The sequence below is a fragment of the Cetorhinus maximus genome, chromosome 2, assembly GCF_964194155.1.
Source record: "Cetorhinus maximus chromosome 2, sCetMax3.hap1.1, whole genome shotgun sequence".
Lineage (NCBI taxonomy): Eukaryota > Metazoa > Chordata > Chondrichthyes > Lamniformes > Cetorhinidae > Cetorhinus > Cetorhinus maximus.
The window spans coordinates 180,229,236-180,251,550 of record NC_135880.1 but is presented as its reverse complement, the minus strand read 5'-3'; the positions used below and the strand labels follow the sequence as shown (position 1 = coordinate 180,251,550).

Genomic DNA, 22,315 nt, shown 5'->3' with positions numbered 1-22,315 from the left:
TATTAAGGGTCTGTCTGTCCTGTATGTTACCCTTAATTATAATCTTGAATCAAAGGAAGTTTTCTGCTGTTCTTAATTATTCACATTGGCTTTTTTAATTGCAGATATCAGAGTTTCCCATAATGTGACTTTGGTTATTCAGCAATTTGCATTTACATAGCATCTTTGATGTAGTAAAACATCCCAAGGCACTTCAAAAGCTTATAACGCAAAATTTGGCATCAACCACATATGGTGATTTTAGGGCAGATGGCCAAAAAGCTTGGTTAAAGAGGTAAGTTCTCAGGAGCGAGAGAAGGGTTGTCTTTGAGTCTGGTTCTGGAAGGGCAGTATGCTTCAGTCACTGAGTAGTCCTCCTGACCATCCAGTCTTTGTATTCAAGCTGTTGTGCATACATACTGCATGGTGTGGTGAGACACATAGTGGGCAAACAGACCCCATGTCTGGTCTGCCTTGTGTTAATGGAGGGCTTGTTTTTCCTGTTTAGGGATAAGAAATCAGCTAATATTCATAACTGTTTCATAAAAGTGGACAAATGCGGATGCTTCACAAGAGTAGTGTGAGGCTCCACCTCAGTGCTCCTATTTTCCACCTTTTTAACTGTTGGAATAATTCAACAGCATATATATGCTGGATATGTGAAGTATGGTCATTTGGCCATTAATGTCTGGGCACCTGTGGAGGTATATCCCTCTGCTTAATAGCCACCTTCAGGGTAGCAGGCAGTAGGCTCTGCAATGAATCATCTAATTTAATATGTAACTAAAAGTAAAATGTAAAACCACAAGGTATTATGACTTAGCAGTGCAAACACCTAGCGATTACTTGGCATGCCGTACTGATCCAATAAACATCCGGGAGCATTATTGGCATTCAGCTTTTAATAGATTCCATGTTGGAAGAGTCCTTTTAGAAAAAGACCCGTTGAGCACATTTCTGTAACGTGCAGCTGTCTTGTTGCAGGGATTGGCCCAATATGCAGTGAAAGTCCAATTGCAATTCTGATCTAAATCTTTCTGCAAATGTTTTAAATTCCATTGTCTTTCTCCTGCTGTTATTTTGTTAAATTTGATGAGGCTGCAATTATTTTTGAGATGTAGTTATGAGGTTCCATTTTTTTGTCTCCCTACCTTTTCTATTTAAAAGGAAAAATGTGCTTCCTATGCTGTCATATGGGTTTTATTTTTATTAGTGAACTAAGTGCAGTCAAAAATGGTCAAGGAATTTTATTGATTTTTCTAAATCCATGCCAGCTGTTTCTTGATAAAGTTATTGCTGACAGAAGTGGTCTAACTTAGCCATTAGAATGGCCTCCATTATCTTACCATTAAAGACCTGTCTTCATTTCTTGGTTTCCCTCATTTGTGGTTCAATTTTGCGCCGGAAACCTAAACCTAGATTTGCCAATAGGTGTTATTTTAGTTTGCCAGTTAAGGGCAAGCATCATTCTTGCCACGCTCAGAACCTGCTCTTGAACTTACCAGATGCAGTGGTATTAAATATCGTGGGCCGGGGGACAGCGTGTGAGAAGGTGAATTTACTATGGAAATAACCCTGAGGCAAGTATAGTAATTCTAGGGAACTGTCATTTCTATAAGTGCAAATCTGGCAGAAGTCAGCTGTTCTAATATGGTGAAGCATTTTAAATTGCGCCCCCCCCCCCTCCCATGGTATAAACGGGTGAGGCCTGTACAAGCTGACCATAAAGTGGAGCTTTCATATTTGAATAGAAAATTTAGCGCAGGAAAGATTTTGCGAGCTCATAGAGCCATTGAGTGCAGAAAGAGGCCATTTAGTCAATTGTACCTGTGTTGGTTCTTAATCACACCCTCCACCACTGAAGCACGTTGGCAGCAGTGTGTACCATCTACAAGATGCATTGCAGCAATTCACCAAGCCTCCTTCGACAGCACCTTCCAAATCCATAACCTTTACCACCTAGAAGAACAAGGGAAGCAGATGCATGGGAACACTACCAGCACCACCTGCAAGTTCCCCTCTGATTTGCACACCATCTGAACTTGGAAATCTGTTGCTGTTCCTTAACCATCGCTGGGTCAAAATCTTGGAACTCCCTCCCTAACAGCACTGTGGGTGTACCTACACCACATGGTTCAAGAAGATGGGTTACCACCACCTTGAGGGCAATAAATGTTGGCTTTGCTAAAGTATCCCACATCCTGCGAATGAATAAATTTTAAAAATCCCTTTTTAAGAGTTACTATTGAGTCTAGTCCACTACCCATTTACAGGCAGTGAATTCCAGATCATAACTTACTACCTAAAATTTTTTTCTCCTCATTTCCCACCATTTCTTTGCTTGTTTTGTCAATGACTATGAATTTGTTTACTATCTCTGACCCCCCCCCACTTGCCCAAAGCCTTTGGGAGCAGCTTTTCCTTATTTGTTCTATATAAAAGTCTCCCAGCCCTAGTGCAGACTGGGATATGTTTTTGCTGATAATATCCCTGGATGGACTATTTGAATTGAGTGTCATGTCATCATTTGCTGTCATCGTTGGGTAAATGCAGCTAAATGCTTTCCCAGCAGTGCAAGTGCAGATGCTTCTGTCCAGGCAGTTCTGATTTGGAGTTGCAAAACATTAGTGCAACCTTTCATCCTGTACATATTTATGCTCATGGGTAAATTACGTGATTTTATTTTTGTGCGTACACAGAAAATTGTGATTGAAGAAAAAAAATGATGGAGGAAAGCGGGATTGAGACAACTCCCCCCAGTACCCCACCACCTAGCACTTCAGTGACTGCAAGCAGCCCCCCGCCCCCCACAGGTACTGCTGTTTAAAACTTCACACTGAACCTTTCAGACATAGAATATCTGATTATAAATAGTGTGTATGCAGATGAGTAATTAGTACCAATTGAATATACCAAGAATTCATGTTTTGCAACTTTTCCAAATATATTAAAGATTCTAGTTGGCATTTTGGAAAAATTAGATCAAATCCATAATGTTTAATTGGATTATGGGATCTTCTGTACAGCCGTCTCGGGTGTTGAGGGTGAAGAGTGAAAGATTTTGTTGGAAAATTAGTAACAAGAGCATAGACATAGAGAAGATAATTCTCCGAATCCAGAAGTAGAAACCATAAATATCTTCACTTATAAATCCAATGAGGAATTCAGGAAAAACCTCTTTATCCAAAGTGGTGAGTGTGAACTCGCTACCACAGGGTATGGTTGAGGTGAATTGCATAGACACGTTTAATGGGAAGCTGGATAAATACACAAGAGATTAAGGAATATGCTGAGGGGACGGGATGAGGCTTGTGTGGAGCATAAGCAATAGCATGGACCAGATGGGTTGAACAGCCTGTTTCTGTGCTGTAAAATTCTATGTAATTCAGAATCTTATTAGCTGTAAAGTTAAAAGGAGGAAGTTTGGAGAACATTTGCCTTTTAGATTATGAACTGCTTTACTCCAAGTTGCTGTTGAGGCAGAAGCTGCAATATAATTTAAAATTGAACTTAAGCATCCAAAAAGGGAAGAGGAAGAAAATGGAGTACAGAACATGGTGTTAGGATGAAGTGCTAACAAAGACATAGCCAGTTGATCTACCTCTGTGCTCCTGTGTCTCTAGATATTCCAGATGAAATTGATTTTATCTGGATGTTAAGATGCAAGATGAAATTTTCTATTGAACCTTTTTAAATCATATACTTAATCTGCTGAAATAATGGAAATATACATTTCCTCCTTGGCAAATGTTATTCGACCATGGAGCTCTTTAACATGGGTTAAATCTTCAAAAGTATTTCAATCTAAAGTCAGGTGTGAGGCTATATTTTCTGTTAGCTGATATCTGAGCACATTCACGTACCTTTCCCCACAGGAAAGCCTAAACTAGAGGTTCAAGTAAAAATGTTGTATTCAAAGGGCTCAGTGCTTTACAATGAGATGTGTCACAGTTGCATTGTACTGATTGGAAATGTGTTTTTATGTATTCCAGTTTTCCAACTTAATTGAAGTGCTTTGTGAGCACTGCTGGATTACTGTTTGTGTCTTTTTTTTCCAAATTGACTCCTTGAGAGTTTACCTGCCTTACGTACTGTACAGTTACAGTGGAGCTTAGAAATGGCAAACTGACATCAGTTGTTAAGGAACTGCTGGGATTGATTATTAGTGATATTGTAATAGGGCACTTAAATCAAATATGATTAGGCAGCGTCAACATGGTTTTCTGAAAGGGAATGAAAGACAACACTAAGATTTTTTGAGGATGTAGGGTAGATGAAGGGTAACCAGAGAAAATGATATATTTGGACTCAAAATGCCACAGCAAAGGTTGTTGCATAGGATAAGGGTACAAGGGTTGATATATTCACATGGATAGAGGATTTGTTAGTGGACAGGAAACAGTGGGAATAAACAGGTCATTTTCAGGTTGGCAGATTGTTAGTGGAGTGCCAAAGGGAGCAGTGCTAGGACCTCCACTATTTACAATCTGCATTAATGACATCGATGAAGCTACCAAGCGTTATGTATCCAAGTTTGTTGTTGATACAAAACTAGATGGGAAAAGCAAGCTGTGCAGAGGCCACACAGGTTGCAAAGGGATATGGAGAGGCTCAATGAGTGGGCAAGAGGTGGCAGGTAAAGTATAATTTGGAGAAAAGTGAGGTTGTTCACTTGGGTAGGAAGGAAAGAAAAACTCAATATTTTTTAAATGTTGAGAAATTATTAAATGTTGAGATGTACTGGGGGATTTGGATGTCTTTATGCAAGAAACACAAAGTTATGCAGGTACAGCAAGCAATGAGAAAGCTAATGTAATAATAGAAGCCTTGCTGCAATTGTACAGGACTTTGGTGAGACCATACTGCATGCAGTTTTGGTTTCCGTATCAGAGGAAGGATATACTTGCTTAGACAGAATGCAGTGATGGTTCACTAGGTTGATATCTGGATGGGAGGTTTGTCCTCTGAGGAGTGATCAAATTGAATGGGCCTATATTATCTAGTTTAAAAGAAGGAAGAGGAGATCTCATTAAAATATGTAAGATTCTGGTCGGGCTTAATAGGATAGATGCTGAAAGGCTATTTTCCCTTGCTAGGGGGCATAGTCTCAGAATAAGGGATGGCCATTCTGTTTTGGGATGAGGAGAAATTTCTTCACTGTCTTGGGAGTCTTGGGAATTTTGTACCCCAAAGAGCTGTGAATTCTCGGTCATTGAGTGCCTTCAAGACAGATCGATACATTTTTGGATTCAAAGGAGTATAGGGATGTGGGGATTGAATGGGAACGCTGAATTGAGGTTGAAATCAACCATGACCTTATTGAATGGTAGAGCCTTGTTGGGGAGACCGGGGAAGGGTGTGGTGTGACTGGCCTACTCCTCATTATATTTTTACAAGAACAATGTTAGTGTTGATTATATGCTTTTAAACTTATCAACTTTTTTGTTTCTCTTTTGACTTATCTGTTTGCAGTTCTTCCCAGTGCTTTATCTAATCCCATCACCAGCTCTATCTCTCCATTACCTCCCTCAACCTTTTCCACGCCACCTCCTCCTCAAACCCAAATGCCACCTGCCAGGTCTTCCACGCCCCTAATCGTGGGATCTACTGCTGTCGCTTCTCCCATTCATCCAGCTGTTGCTCATTCTGGGACTGCAACTTACGGTAGTCCCGTTAGCTTTCCTCCTTCAGCACCTCCTATGAGCTATCCTGCTGGTCCTGTCTTTTCTACACCTCCCATAGGTCCACCCATCACTGGTTTCTCCATGGCTGCAAATTACGACATCACCCGAGGTCATGCTGGTCGAACCCCTCAAACCCCACTGATGCCAACCTTTTCTTCATCCGCTGCAGGTGGTAGTTTAATTTCAATGTTCCATTTTTGATTGTAGAGTAGTTTGCTTTTTCTTAATTTGAAAATTGTGCACGTTGTGTAATATTGTCAGCCTTGTGTAACGTAAATCTTTTAACACTAGTTGACTGGCAAATTTCAAATTTTCTTTTCCTTCTCCTGCACCATGCCACTAAAAGTCTTTAGTAGTAACCACTAGCACAGAGACTATCAATGTCCTAATAAAGTCGTTAATAGAAATGGAACATCGTTTTGTATTGAGGGTAATTTCTGAGAAGGAAAGAGCAGTTTTTTTTTCTTTATTCTTCCTGCTCATCTTTGTGGGTTCAGTACCTTCTTTGTAATACTGGTCTGTATTTTGTGCCATTTGGTCCTTATGACTCCAGTTTAGTAAGTTACTCCCCAGTAGAGCTGGTTTTTGCTATAGTAGTGCTCCTCACTATGGCAACTGTTGGCTCTAGCATGCTTAAGGGTTGACTGAAGGACTTACTTGGCTTGGGTAACAACATTAAACAAAGGAGTTTAATTTTAAAATGTTTTTTAATCCAGAAAATACATTTAATAACAGAGTTGACCCTCTCCTCACCTGACTTTCAGCAGGGGTCACAGTTTAGCAGCCAGGAGCAGGAATTCAGGCTGATTTTTTTTTTAAAACACCAATTATTTAATTCGTGTTAAATCTTGCTAATTAACATTCTTCCCGAAATAATTTCTGCCAAACGTGAACATAACTAACTTGGTTCCTCATGTTCCTGTGTGATTTTTCTTTTTGACAGGGGTTGGACCAAACTTAATGACTCAGGCCTCTGCTCCTATTGGAGGTGGCTCTTCCATTACTTTCCCAGAGGAGACTGAAGATCCCAGGATGTCTGTGCACTATGACCAAAGTGCCTCTGGGGGAGGGCTGTGGAGCTTCTTTAAGGTAGGCCTCAGAGGTGTAACATTCAACCAGGATTTTGTGGCAGCGGTGAAGGAGTGGTGTTCAGCATTCAGCTCACTGATACTGACCCACAGAGTTTACTCAGGCTTTTAAGCGGAAACTTGCTCTAATTGAGCCTTTGATGCCGGGTGGCACTCTATATGCCGCCTGTGAACAGGACAAGTAACAGCAAAGCTCTTCAACCAGTGATTGAAGAATCCTTACTGAGACATGCAGAGTCTAAACCAAGAAGCATAAACCAGGAATTATAAATTAGAATTAAATTGTGTAAGGAAGGCCAAATAAAAGATTATTGAGAAGAGAGATGAGGGCAGAAAAAGTAAAAAAAAAAGCTTCAATTTTTATTTTTTTAAAACCTCCAACACCAATCTACCTCTAAAAGAATGAGACTGCAGTTTGTAAAATGAATTTTTTCAGGGCCAGTGTGGCTATTATCATTATTATCATGAGTAATTATCATTTATCACATTGTTAATAATTCACTTCAGTGTCTTGAATCTCCGAGCTTGTACTGGACAGTCCTGTGGATTTTTCAGTAGACGTTGTGTGTGGATAGTAATAACTTTAAGGTAAACCCTGTAGAGGCGATGTTTCTCCTCCAGAAGTTTATGGTTACCTCAATATTTTCATTGAACCAATCTTGATGTTTACGAGAGATTCTACGAAGCTCTAAAATGTGTCTTCGAGCTGCGGCCTACTGGTTCATTACTAGCCCTTGGTGTCAACAAATCAATACTGCTCTCAGAAAATGCCCAAATTCGAGAAAGATGGGCAAAGCACGTTAACCACATCCCCAATCAGCCTTTATCCATCAATGAAAAAGCAATCAATAGGCTGCCACAGGTTTCTATCAACAGTTCTCATGATGACCCCCGCCCCACCAAACTCTGTTAGAAACGATGAATGCAATCAACTCCCTATCTTGTTGCAAAACTCCAGGAGCTGATGTTATCCCAGCTTGAGATCTGCAAGTCTGGGGGTCAATGTCTGGTCAAGAAGTTCACTCAACTCTTTCAGCCCACGTGGGAGGAAGGAACCATCCCACAAAAATACAGAGATGCCTCCATTGTCCACCTGTGCATGTGGGAAGGAACTCGCCAATCTTGCAACAACCATAGAGTCTCACTCCTCTCCATCATTGCCAAAACCACTTAGTGCAACATCTCAACCTGGATCGGATGCCAGAGTCAGTGCTCTTTCAGAAAAGCTTGAGGAACCACTGACGTGGTTTTTTCAGTCTGAAAGCTTCTGAGAAATGCCAAGAACAGAACATGGATTTCTACACCATCTTTTGTTGACCTGACCAAGGCCTTTTACACAGTCAGCCGTGAGGGCCCTTGGAAGGTCCTGGAGTAACTTGGCTGCCCTGAGAAATTCATCACAATGGTTTGATAGTTCCATGCTGGCATGCTCGCGTGTGTTCTGGATGATGGTGAGTCTTCTGACCCATTCCCAGTCACTAATTGAGTTAAACAAGGCCGTGTGCTAGCGCAAATCCTCTTCATGTTTTTCACTGCTGTACTCTCCCAATGTCTGCCATGATGGTGATCCTGGTATCGAAATCAGATATCACATGGCTGGGAAGCTCTCAATCTGAAATGATTCCAGGCAAAGATAAAGGTCTCCAGAGACATACTTTGTGATTTCCTGTTTTCCGATGACCCTGCAGTACCTGCTGGTTCAGAGCTGGACTTGTTCTCCAATGCGTGCAATAACTAGCATTATGATCAGCATGAAGAAACTGAAGTAATATACCAGTCTGTTCCGGGAAAGTCCTATCTTGAGTCCAAGGTTTCAGTCCATGCCCACATCCTCTGTCAGCAGTGAATAAGTTCACTTATCTTGGCACCTCACACTCTCAAGTTGTCTTTATTGACGAGACACATGCAAGAATTGCCAAAGCAATTGTAGTCTTCAGCAGACTTTAAACATCAGTCTGGCAATGAAGTGTAAGTCTGCTACCAAGCTGGAAGCCTATAAACTATATAGTAAATTGTCTATTGTCCTGCCCACTCTGCTCTACACGTTCAAGACTTGGACTATGTACCAGCACCATGCCAGGAAGCTCAACTACTTTTACTTGCCCTTGGAAGCTTCTGAAGATCAGATGATAGGACAAAGTACCAGACATTGAGGTGCTCACCCGAGCTGGCATGCCAAGCACCCTCACCATATTGAGACAGTCACAACTAATTTGGGCTGGTCATATAGCCAGAATGCCTGACACTCGCTTATCGAAGCAAATCTTCTATGGAGAGCTTAAGTCTGGAGTGCGCTCTCATGACAGCCAAAGTAAGCTCTTCAACAATACTCTGAAGGCTTCACTTAGGAGTTTTGATATTGACTTTGAGACCTGGGAGAAGCTTGCCCAGGATCACTGTGTTTGGTGCAACCAAATAAAAAATGGTGCAGCCTCCTTCCAAAGCATGCACATATCAGAGGCAGAGATGCAATCCCAAGCCAGCAATTCATTCAAACCTCAATTGCCTGTGGTATCCTGCCCTATTTGCAGCAGAATCAGCCTTAGCAGTCACCTACTTTCCTACCGGAACCGTAGCAAACACCCAGATGATGACCATCGTCATCTCAAAGGACAAACGAGAATAATTCATTTGTTCTGGAATGTACCGTCTCTGATCCATCTGGCGTCTTTACTGGGGAACTAATGGGAAAATACACCAGCTCTATGCCATTACATTAATTTCAGTGCCAAGGATATAAAAAGCTATGGAGCCAAGGCAAGTGGGTGGAGTTGAGATACAGATCAACCATGATTTAATTGAATGGTGAAAAAGGCTTGAAGGGCTGAATGGCCTCCTGTCACTCTGTTCCTATGTACCAATCCTTGAGTTTGGAAAGAACCCTCTTTGAGGGAGTAGAATATTTTCTTCTTCACACGCAATGTTACCATTAAGTAATCCCAGGTCAGTTTACAATGTTGGTTTGATGGATGGTAACGTTTCCAAACTAAATCTCAGTATAATAGCTCTGTCCATTGATAGTGTGCTGAGCTTGAGCCTACAAAAGAGAAGGCTGAGAACCCCTTGCATTGCTTCACTTGGAATCCTTATAGCTGATATATTAAAAAAAGAGATTTGCATCAAATTAAATTGAAATTAGACCCAGATGTCAGTGTTGAGGTGTGCATGTGCGGACATGTGCGTGTATACTTGCAGGCAGTATGGATATGAAGAAACTACAGTACCCACCGCTTGAAATATCCATATTAAAACGGGCAGTGGCTTGACTAAAATGTAAGAACCATTTACATTAACGCCAATTTCAGTTGCTGGTTATAGTGTCTTTAATGCTCTATTTATTCCAGGAACAGTTGTGTTCACTCACCAGATTGCACTTTGTTTATGGCACTGAAACAAGGAGCAATCATACATACCTGTAAATAACTCCTCTTGCTAGTGCGTCTTGCACCAAAAGCAATAATCGAGTGCTGGTGAAATGCTGTGAAAATGCTGCACTGCTATACTGGTCATCTTGTGTCACAGCAGACGAATTGCATTCGCATTCGCATGAAGCCATCCAAGATAAACAGTAGGGACTGTGCTAAGAAATGCAGCACTCTGGATTTGTAGCAAGGCACACTAATACATTAACATCAGAAATGGGAATGTGTGCTCTTAATAGGGAAACCTACAGTTTGCAAAAGTGATTTCTCTTTCAATGGAAAAAGCACTGCTGACTTATTTTTTTTAAAACTCGTCAATTCCCCAGCCCTTGGTGCTTTGCTATGAGCAAAAGTTGACTGCACAGAATAAGAACCATTTCTTCCCTGGGGAGAGGGACAGATGGAAATACATGCACACACACCGAATAAATTTTCATTGCCCATGAGAATTGATTATTTTTAACGTGATGTAAATAGGGGCCATAGTTTCATTGTTCACTTGCATCACTTTGATGTTGGTACAGTATCACATAGCCAATAGCATAGTTCAGGCCACCTTATAGCAAAAAGGATATGGAGGCATTGGAGAAGGTGTAAAAAAGATTTTCAGGAATGATACCATAAACTGTGAAGTTATACCTGTTGAGAGAGTCTGAACAGTGTGGGGCTCTTTTTCTCTTCAAAAGAAGAGACCGAGGTTGACCTAATAAAGGCCTTCAAAATAATGAAGAGGTTTGAAAGGGTAGGTGTAGATATGGTGTTTCTGGAGAGACCAGAACCAGGGGCCATAATTCCAAAAGAGAATTCAAGAAAAGCTTCTTAACCTAGAGAATAGTGCGAATGTGGAACTCGCTACCGCAGAGTGGTTGAAGCGAATAGTATAGATGCATTTGAGGGAAAGCTAGACAGGTATATGATGGAGAAAGAAATAGAAGAATATACTGATAGGGTGAGATAAGTTGAGTGGAAGGGTGCTTGTGTGAATCATAAAAACCAACATTGATCAGTTAAATCAGATGGCCTCTTACTGTGCTGTAAATGCTATGTAGTTGAATTCTGAAACATAAAACTGCCATCCTTTATAACCAGTGTGGATACCCCTTGTTGATTGCGATTGTGATAAACTCATACATTAAACTCGAACAATCTGACATTTTTAAACTTGAGTTTTCACTTTTAGGGTGTGGCGGGAAACCCAGTTGTGAAATCGGTTTTGGATAAAACGAAACATTCTGTGGAGTCCATGATCACCACCCTGGATCCAGGCATGGCTCCCTACATCAGTAAGTTTAATGCATCAAAAACTCAAATCTATAGTATTTAAATCATTCTAAATATAAAGTAAATGGTAATGGATACTTTTGGAGTTTGTCAAATTCCACTTGCTTAACATCGCCCACCTCCATCCCAGCCTAGCTCATCTGCAGCTGTAAACTACATCGGTGCCTTCGTCACCTCCAGACCTGGCTGCTCTTCAGGCTGACCTCTCGTTCTCCAATTCTCTGTAAACTTCAGTTTATTTGAATCACTGTTGCCGGTATACTGCACCAAATCTTGACCATTCACTGTCCATCTCCTCCGTACATGGTTCCCAGACCACCTCAAATTTATCATTTTCATGTTTAAACCCCCTTGTGGTTTCATCCTGTTCTATCTCTGTAACCTCCCTGGAGAGGAATGTCACAACCTCCACATGCCAGCCCCTGTTTACAGTGTCTTGCACTGAAGGGTTGCAGTGGTGATTAATCTTTCAATGGAAAATGCACCATTGATATCTCTTCTGATATTAAACAAAAAAAAATCTCTCAGCCCCCTCACCCCGTCCTCCAAATTTTGGATCCCTGTGTCGTACTTGAGCAAAGGCAGGGAGCACAGACTTTAAAAATCTTCATGCCTGGTGAGTACCGTGGTAGCTCCTACCTTCCTTTAGTTCTACCAGTGGTGGCCGTGTGTTAAGCCATCTGAACCCCATGCTCTGGAATTCCACTACTTAAATGCACCCCACCCCCATCACCCAACCTCTCCACCTTGAAGAACCCTCTTAAAACAATTCCATAGTCTAAGATTTTCTTCTTGGCTCAGTGCCAGTTCTAAAAAAAATGCTGGGATGTGTGAAAGGCACTATGATTCCTATGCACTGACTGCCTGTTGTTTTACATAGTGTTGTATTTGATTTATAAAATACATTAGCATGAAAATGTTATAGGGCAGTAGTTAACTATATTATAGATAACAGTATAGTTTTTACACTGTAGTCCCCTTTTGAACTATTAAGTTTATGTTGAAATGGCTCATTTTTCTGATTTGTCTTTAACTACGCCCTATACCAATCTGATTCTCTCTGACCCATTAATAACATTTGTAAGATCCGTGTGAATCCATTGATAAAGCAGTATGCTAGAAATGTATGTTCCTGAAATGTTTTTTGTATTATGTTTGATCAATCTGACTGAATTTTTGTTGCCTCTTGACATAAAGAATTTGGATTTTGATAGTGCCTTTCATGATCTGGGGCATCCGAAAGGCTCCAGAGCCAATGAAATCTTTTAGAAGCGTGGCCACTGTTGTAGTGTAAAGAGAGTTTGATTAATTGCTTACTAATTATTTGGCCTGTGGCATCTTGTGGTCTTGGACCATTCGAAAATTAGCCCTTCAATCTGAGATTTCTGTACTCCTCCAATTCTGGCCTCTGATTTTGGTCACCTCACCTATAATCTCCTTTTGTAGCTTTAGTGTCAAGTTCTGTTTAGTTCTGTGATGGGCTTTGGGGTGTTTTGTTCCGTTAAAGCACAATGTAAATATATGCTAAAAATTGCTTTCTGAAATTAATACTCTGTTAGAGATGATTGAAGATTCTCTCCCATTCTATCACACGCTTTATGGGCTGAGTCTAATTGGTTAAAGTGCTGTCAGATCTCTACCAATATTGCTTCATAGCCAAGGATACTTATGAATAAAACTAGTCCTGAAATGGTTAAACCCAAGATGAGATCCAATAATAAATAAATGAAAAGAAAGAATCAAAAAATGTGCATCGACCTGAAAATGTATCTCAGCTTGCAGGAGATTGTGATCTAATTGAAAAGTGGATCAAGCTCAAGTGGTTGAATAGCCTCCTTTATATATTCCTGGAACAAAATAGGGTGGATGCATTTTGCAAAAAATGGCGGAAGACGTAGCGGGGACCAAATATAAAAATGCCAGTGTAATACCCATTTTCAAAAAGGAAGGGACAGCTAATCTGGATAATTAAAGAAAGCCCAGTTAGTTTAAAGGTAAAATTGCTCAATATCTAGATTTGTAATTAATAAAGCAGCCAAAATGCATTTCAAGAAGGTACATCATGTTTGACAAACCTGATAGGTCTCAGAGGAGGTGACAGATAGGGGAAATGCAGTGGGCTTCCATGGAGCCCTGCACAAGGTACCACATGGGAGTCTATCATAGAAATTAAGAGTGTAGGATTGGGGAGAGGGTCACATGAGATTTAAAACTGGTTAGCAGGGACACAAATGTAAGAGTTAAGTATAGTTTCTCAATGTTTGGAAGTAAGAGGCAGTGTCCCACAGGATCCTCTACTGGGACTGTTTCTGTTCACTGTTTATATCAGCTATTTGGATTTAAGGTAAAGTAGTGTCCAAATTTCCCATGTAAAAACATGGGATCAGGAGCAGGCCATTTGGCCCATCGAGCTTGCTGCACCATTCAATGAGATCATGGCTGATCATCTACCTCAATACTATTTTCCCCGCACTATCTCCATACCCCTTGATGTCATTAGTCTCCAGAAATTTATTTGTGCTTTCTGTATAAGTTAGTCCCACATAAATCGTTTTACTCTAAGTTATTTAATCTTTCCCCATTTAAAAAAAAACCCAATTGGCACAAATAACATCCTTTTGCTTTACTTCAATCTAGGTTTGTCCTTGATGCTAAAATAGAAGGCATAATACCAAAAACCAAATACTGCAGATGCTGGAAACCTGAAATAAAAACAGAAAATGCTGAAAATACTCAGCTGGTCCGACAGCATCTGTGGAGAGAGAAACAGAGTTAACGTTTCAGGTTGAAAAGTTCCAATTAAAGAATGTATGTTGAGACAATAGAGAGTGCAACACAGAGGTGGTGCTTTATTGTGAGGAAATACTAATACAATTGGATCATTTATCAGAGCAGATTACAGGATAATTCTATAGACATTTAAAGTTATGAAGGAATATATATCAAAACAGACCATTTCTAGTGTATGTGTGTAATGCACTGCTGGAGTTAATGATTGAAGATGAAGTCGTGTCAGTATTTAAGAATAGGTTAGCTGGAGGGTTGAAGGAAAATGAGATATGGGGTCGGAGCAGGCACATAGGATTAGGCTGGTTACTTGTGTGGTGGATAAACATGGACTGGCTGGCCCAGATGGCCTGATTATTTTAGGTTTGTTACAGACTCACTAGAGGCCATGTGGTGCATAAAATGGCAAGCCTGCACTCTGCTCCTAAAACTTTATGGAGTAGTGTGATGACTTTCTGTGCCAGTGGGCTGTCTAAACGGAGAGAACTTTCTTAAATGGCATTTGGTTAATGAGCAGGAATCCTTGGCCCATTTAAATATCTAGCATCCAAGAATATGAAATCTCAGCTTTCTGTCAGCTAGGCTCAGTTTGTACCGCTCTCTCCTCTAAAGGTTGTGGGTTCAAGTTCTACTCCAGCAGTTGAGCTTATCAAAGCGGTGCCGTACCGAGGGCATGATACCATTGTCAGAGGTGTCATCCTTCCACTGAGAGGTTAAAATAAGGCCACATCTGTTGTCTTTGTTTCTGATGGTTGTAGAAGGTCCCACAATATTTCTGAAGAAGAGCTGGTTGCTTCCCAGATGTCCTTGCTGACACTTCTCCCTCAATTAGCACCACCAGAAACCGATTAACTGGCCACTGCGGCTTCTGAGGCATTGTGTGCGCAAATTAGCTGCAGTAATTCCCGACATAACAGTGATTACTCTTCAGATAAATTCCTTTAGAATATCCTGAGGATTTGATGAGGTGACCTATAAACAAAAGCTTATTCTGTAAGAGAATGGAGTGCTGAAATCTTTTTCACTACGGATGGGGTTTCCTGCTCCCGCCCTCCACCGGGATCTTCCGGTCCTGCTGAAAGTCAATGAACCTTTGGCTGCCCTACCGTGGCAGGGCCAGGAAATCCCACTCTATATGTCACAACGAATAACTCCAATTTCTCTAAGGGATTGGTGGTGGTAGGGGTGTGATGCATTAACAAAACATTTATTAGCCAGCATCTAGAAGACAAAAGGCATGTTAATGTTCATGGTGGAATATTTCAGGTATTCCTAGAATAGTCCACCTGTCTGTTTCAGGTGCTGAATGTCCTGAATTTATTTGATTTACCTTGGTTTAGTTTTCTTTATGCCTATGGTACGATTGATTATGCATGTTTATGGTGATTGGATATTACCTGGAGAGTTTTCTAAGTCCAATGAAGAGGAATCCTCTCTTTAATTTACTTGTCATTTTTCTCCCTCGCTCCAGAATCAGGCGGTGATCTGGATGTTTTGGTAACTTCCAATAAAGAAGTCAAAGTGGCAGCTATTCGGGATGCTTTCCAGGAAATGTTTGGATTGGCCACTGTTACCGGGGAAGCTGGCCAATCAAATATTGCCCCACAACCTGTTGGCTATGCAGCAGGATTAAAGGTAAGTTTAGTTTGAGTTCATTTGATGGCAGTAAGACAATAACCTACACAAACTTATTCAAAAGCTTAAATCTACATTAAAGGTTAAAAGGCAAATTGAGCAAACCTGATTCACGGACATGAGATCTATTGAGTATAAAGTTCTTCAACTCAAACTTTTCCAGGTCAAACCTAAAACCCTTTTAGCAATTCACTTTTTATGCTTTTCTGAGCTACATCTTGTTAATCTAAAGGCCCTTATAAAGCATTCAGTTGCCCTTCCACATTACAGGGTGCACAGGGATAAAGCTGCACTGTTGACTTGATGTAGATGATATCTCAAAGCTTTATCTTCCCAATCTCAATACATCTTGCCTTCCTCCATTGATGCTTAAGTCTTGCAATGTAACATGCATGATCTCATTCATACTGGACATGATAATCATGGAGCTACTCATCTTTTTCTTGAGCCCCAGCTTATATTCCAGGAGGCAGTGGAAGAAAATGAGATTCTGGGCCCAACTTCTGTTGTGCTTCTGAAAATACATTAAACCCTTTTCTTGCGCTTGTCTTCTAAAAGTTGAATTGTTGTTTTGTAGGCAAATGCGTTAGCCAGTTTACGCACAGCAAGATCTCAAAACAGCAATAAGATAGATGACCAGATATTCCGATTTTATTGGTGTTGTTTGAAAGTAAATGCTGGCTAAGAAACTGGGTGAGAACCCTTTCTCTCCTTCATTAATGTCATGGGATTTTCCACATCCACCTACACTGGCACCCTGTCTGTTTAACATTTCATCTTGAAGTATTGCATTCAAAATGTCAGCCGAGATAATGTGCCTCGGTTTCTAGAACAGAGCTTGAACACATAGCCGTTTGGGTCAGGTGAGACTGCTACAAGTAAACCATTGATGGCACTTGTTACCTGACATGCAGACTTGTCCCATGAATCACACCCTCTTGTCAGTGATTTCTCAGTTTGGCATCTTCCAACTCCTCAGCCTGTATTGCAGAGACATCCCTCTGCTCTTGAGTGATCCCTTGTCCTCAAGTTTCTGTCTCACAATGACAATGTATGACCGACGAATCGAGACTGAATAAGAGGTCACTAAAGTAAATTTAAAAATTGGATGCTCAACGCATGTTCCTGGGACAACCTGCTTAGTATTTCTTACACTCCGCTACATTTCACTATTCAACCAATGTTCCTACCCAGTTCCAAATTTTATCCCACTTTAGGCTTCTTTAGTGTGATAGAACTATCGGGAAAGTCTACATGTATTGGTGCATTTAAAAGAAAGACTTGCACTTCTGTAGCATCCCTCTCAGCCTCGGGACACCTTAAAGCGCTTTACAGCCAAAGAAGTACCTTTTGAAGTGTAGTCACTTCACAGCAACCAATTTGCATGCAGCATAGCCCCACAAACAGCAGTGTTACCTTCTGCCCTCAACCCCTCTTTACCCATAAAACTGCAAGCAGCCTTGACTCCATGCCAAACATCATAGGCAATTGACTAGCAATATTAGCAATTAACCTTAGTATTTACTTCAAAATAGCATTTGAATTGACCCATAGAAATCTGTAGTTGAATTTTTTTAAAATTCAATCACGGGATGCGAGAGTCGCTGGCTGGGCCAGCATTTATTGCCAATCCCTAATTGCCCTTGAGAAGATGGTGGTGAGCTGCTTTCTTGAACCGCTGTAGTCCCTGTGGTGTAGATACACCTATAGTGCTGTTAGGTTGGGAGTTCCAGGATTTTGACCTAGTGGCAGTGAAGGAACTGTGATATATTTCCAAGTCAGGATGGTAAGTGGCCTGGAAGAGAGCTTGAAGGTGGTGGTGTTCCATATATCTGCTGCCCTTGTCCTTCTAGATGGTAGCGGCCGCGGGTTTGGAAACTGCTGCCTAAGGAGACTTGGTGAGTTTCTGCAGTGCATCTTGTAGATGGTACGCACTGCTGCCACTGTATTATGGTTCTCTGGTTAAAAAATGAAATACACCTTACTTAACAGTACAAATTAACATGAAATGCTCAAATCAATGTACCTGGTTTAACTTTTGGTGAGGTAAAGTATTCAGATTTATCCCCCTGCTGAGGGCTTCATCCTTTCTTGTAAGATGGGGACCAGCACTATGCACAGTATAGCAAGGTATTGTCTTTTGAGTACATTATACAGTTTGAGCAGCAACTTTCTCTGCCTGGTGCTCTTGCTTTACCAGTGTAATTCACTTATTTATTTGCTCCATTTTTCTGCTACTTTGGAGTGGTTTTACATGCTGAAATTTCATCCTAGACCTCTTGATGCTGCCCTTAAGTTACTTTTCATACACTACTTGTTTTGTCTCTTTTCCTCCTTGCATGTAGCACTTCACACGTCTACGTGATGTATGTTCAATTGATTTTTTGCAACCTCTTTCAACTACCCTTTCATTTAGTGTCATCTTGGAATTGGAATTTGATCTAGTGCAGTGTTTCTGTATACAGGTCACTAAATTCAAATTTGTAGGCTCGACACGTAGTCCTGCTTTCCACTTATTCCACTATTCAGCCAATTTCTTAACCTATTTCCCAATTCACTAACTCGTGCTGCCGACAGGAAAGGCGTCAGGGATAGTTACACATGCACGCTCGGCCCACACTGCGGCCTCTGGCACGCACACAGGTGCTCCTGACCCCTTTCTGGACGGCGGCAGGAGTTTGGATCTTGTTTAAAATATGCAGAGCGATGCTACAACAATCTACACGTCCAAATTTTACCCTGAGCCCTTACCACTTTAAGCTTTTACAATTATGTTAGAACTACCAGGAAAGACTGAATGGCTGGGACTCTGTTCTCCAGGTGACCTAACAGAGGCCCTTAAAATTATGAAGGGGCTTCGATAAGGCAGGTACAGGGAAGATGTTTTCACTTGTGGGTGTGTCAAACTATGGTCCAGAGATATAAGATAATCATTAATAAATTCAACAGGAAATTCAGGAGAAACCCGGAGAATGTTGAGAATGTGGAACTCACTACAGCGAGGAGCAGTTGGAGGCCAATAGTATAGATGCATTTAAGAGGATGCTGGATAAACACAGGAAGAAAGGAATAGGATATGCTGATGGAATAAAACATGGGAGGAGGCTTGTGCGGAGCGTAGACACCAGCACAAGCTTGATGGGTCAAATAGCCTGTCCCTGTGCTGAGAGTTCTTCTGTGACTCTGTCATTGATATGAAAGGCATACAAACACTGCAGCCGGTTCAGAGAGGGCTCACAAGGTAGATTTCTAGCAGAGGGCATGAAGGGGAGACAAAAACTGGTGAAATATGGAAGATGTATGAAATTACACGAGTAGGGCAAAGGAACATGGGTTCAAACTCGTAAATGACCTATTTGGAACCAGTATCAGGACATTCACAGAATGCCGACACATGGAATCGACATCTAAAGTAATGAAGGCAAAAAGCTTAGAATCCTTTAAGAAGCAATGAACCGCACGATGGAGAAACTGTAGTGTTTACTTTGGGGATTTTTTTTAAAAATTCACTTATGGGATGTAGGCTTCACTAGCTGGGCCAGCATTTAATGCCCATTCCTAGTTGCCTTTGAGAAGGTGGTGTTGAGCTGCCACCTTGCACCGCTGCAGTCCATGTGGTGTAGGTACACCCACAGTGCTGTTAGGAAGGGAGTTCCAGGACTTTGAACCAGCGACAGTGATGGCAGTGATATTTCCAAGTCAGGACGGTGAGAGGCTTGGAGGGGAACTTGCAGGTTTTGGTGTTCCCATGCATCCGCTCTCCTTGTCCTTCTAGATGGTAGCGATCATGGGTTTGAAAGGTGCTGTCCAAGGAGCTTTGCAGTGCATCTTGTAGATGGTACATACTGCTGCTTCTGTGTGTCGGTGGTGGAGGGAGTGAATGTTTGTGGATGGAGTGCCATTCAAGCGGACTGCTTTGTCCTAGACGTTGTCAAGCTTCTTGTGTTGTGGGAGCTGCGCTCATCCAGGCAAGTGGGGAGTATTCCATCACATTCCTGACTTGTGCCTTGTAGATGATGGGCAGGCTTTGGAGAGTCAGGAAGTGAGTTACTCGTCACAGCCTCTGACCTGCTCTTGTAGCCACGGCATTTATATGGCTAGTCCAGTTCAGTGCCTGGTCAATGGTAAAAAAACCACCCCCCCCCCCCCCCCCCCCCCCAGGATGTTGATAGTGGGGGATTCAGTGATGGTCAAGGGACAATGATTAAATTCTTTCTTGTTGGAGATAATCGTTGCCTGGCACTTGTGTGGTGTGAATGTTTCTTGCCACTTGTCAGCCCAAACCTAGATATTGTCCAGGTCTTGCTGCATTTGGATATGGATTGCTTCAGTATCTGTGGAGTCGCAAATGGTGCTGAACATTGTGAAATTATCAGCCAACATCCCCACTTCTGACCTTATGATAGAAGGAAGGTCATTGATGAAGCTGCAGAAGTTGGTTGGGCCTAGGACACTACCCTGAGGAAGTCCTGCAGTGATGCCCTGGAGCTGAGGTGACTGACCTCCAACAACCACAGCCATCTTCCTTTGTGCTAGGTATGACTCCAGCCAGTGGAGAGTTTTCCCCCTGATTCTCATTGACTCCAGTTTTGTTAGGGCTCCTTGATGCCACACTCTGTCAAATGCTGCCTTGATGTCAAGGGCAGTCACTCTCATCTCACCTCAGGAGTTCAGCCCATTTGTCCATGTTTGAACCAAGGCTGTAATGAGGTCAGGAGCTGAGTGGCCCTGGCGGAACCCAAACTGGGCGTCAGTGAGCAGGATATTGCTAAGCAAGTGCCGTTTGGTAGCACTGTTGATGACTCCTTCCATTACTTTACTGATGATAGAGGGCAGACTGATGGGGCGGTAATTGGCTGGGTTGGATTTGTCCTACTTTCTGTGTACAGGACGTACCTGGGCATTTTTCCATATAGCTGGGTGGATGCCAGTGTTGTGGCTATACTGGAACAGCTTGGCTAGGGACGCGGCAAGTTCTGGAGCACAAGTCTTCCGTACTATTGTCGGAATATTGTTAGCTTCAATATCCTTTGCACTATCCTGTGCCTTCAGTCATTTCTTGATATCACGTAGAGTGAATTGAATTGGCTGAAGACTAGCTGAAAGATCTTCAACCATATTTTTCCCAACTTTGAAATATCATGGACTGTGAAGAACCTGAGAACATTTTACTATGTTGAAGGTGCTATGTAAATGTAAGTTGTTTACTTAGCTTTTTGTTATGCCCAGAGTCTGCTTTACAGTCTTGTCACTAGAGGGCAGAGATGACCAAATTAAAATGTTCAACGATGAAGCCAATAGAAAGTCATATCAGGGGAAGGATGCATAATGGGCAGCTGGCTGGCTGTAATGCATTTGGTGCCTCTGCCACAGTTGAATTTCACTGCCATTAAGGCTTGGCAGTCAGATTTTTATCATGCAATTGTGGATCACATTTAGGCATAGTCTACAATAATATTCTGATTTTAAAGAATCATTGTGACCCCCAAAATTTGTTACCCTTTTCTGAAACTTTGTTAGAGCATCCCTGGCCTTGTTCCTAAGGTCATAGCAATGTACTCCTTTTACTCAGCAATAAAATTACCAACAATTATTTAAAAAATGAATGAAAAATTAGGAGTTTAAGTTGCGTTTAATGTGTGCGGTTGTTTCATTTTGTTTTCCCAGGGGGCCCAGGAAAGGATAGTTAGTCTGCGACGATCAGGAGTGATTCATGAAAAACAGGTGACGGTTTCCATTGAGAACTTCATTGCAGAATTGCTCCCAGACAGGTAAGCAGCATCCCCCTCTTAAAATATTTATGTAGTAAATTGTTTACGATAATGTTGCACTTGTGTAGTTAGGCAATGGTCAACTAACAAGATAAGATACAGTATCAAGCTAAAAGAAAATACTTGCAACCAATGGAAGGAAATGTAGAAATCCTGCAAACTGGAGGAGCTATAAAAAAAAGCAACAAGGGGATACAAAGAAGGTAATGAGGTGCAAAACTAAAATATTTGAAAAATCTAAATTTGCAAGAGGCATCAGAACTAAAATGTTTTATAAATATTTGGAGAAAGAGGATAAGATTGGGTCCATTAAAGACAGGTGCAGTTGAGACTGTTGGGCGATAAGGAAATGGTAGACTTGAGGGTGGGTAATTGGAGTTGAGATATAGATAAGCCATGATCTAATTGAATGGTAGAACTGGATGAGGGGCTGAATGGTCTCTTACTGTCCACAAGTTTTTCATTCATATGAAGCTCTAGATTCTGCTTAGCAGCCACTCCCGGATGATGAATAGTAGTGATTGTTTAACTTATTAATGCTGTCACATTACACTGGCCATCACATAGTGGGCAAATTGCGTTCATCCAACACGCTTGCTATGAGCACCAGGAACTGCAGAAGTAAGCCTTGGGTAGTGCTTATGAGGCTCCATTCTGAGTCAGACAAA

At 41.5% G+C, this 22,315-nt stretch overlaps 1 protein-coding gene across 2 annotated transcripts in view; it reads left to right on the top strand.

The window, feature by feature from the left end:
- Window positions 1-22,315, top strand: part of prrc1 (proline-rich coiled-coil 1) — a 30,067-nt gene that overhangs the window by 4,773 nt on the left and 2,979 nt on the right. Inside the window, exons 2-8 of one of the 2 annotated variants that reach the window (XM_078529850.1) lie at window positions 105-274; window positions 2,679-2,792; window positions 5,452-5,832; window positions 6,607-6,752; window positions 11,354-11,456; window positions 15,713-15,876; window positions 21,544-21,647. In XM_078529850.1, the coding sequence (XP_078385976.1) occupies window positions 2,702-2,792; window positions 5,452-5,832; window positions 6,607-6,752; window positions 11,354-11,456; window positions 15,713-15,876; window positions 21,544-21,647 (989 nt within the window). In that variant the 5' untranslated portion in view covers window positions 105-274; window positions 2,679-2,701. The remainder of the gene's footprint in view (window positions 1-104; window positions 275-2,678; window positions 2,793-5,451; window positions 5,833-6,606; window positions 6,753-11,353; window positions 11,457-15,712; window positions 15,877-21,543; window positions 21,648-22,315) is intronic. The other variant, XM_078529855.1, reaches the window with a different exon arrangement.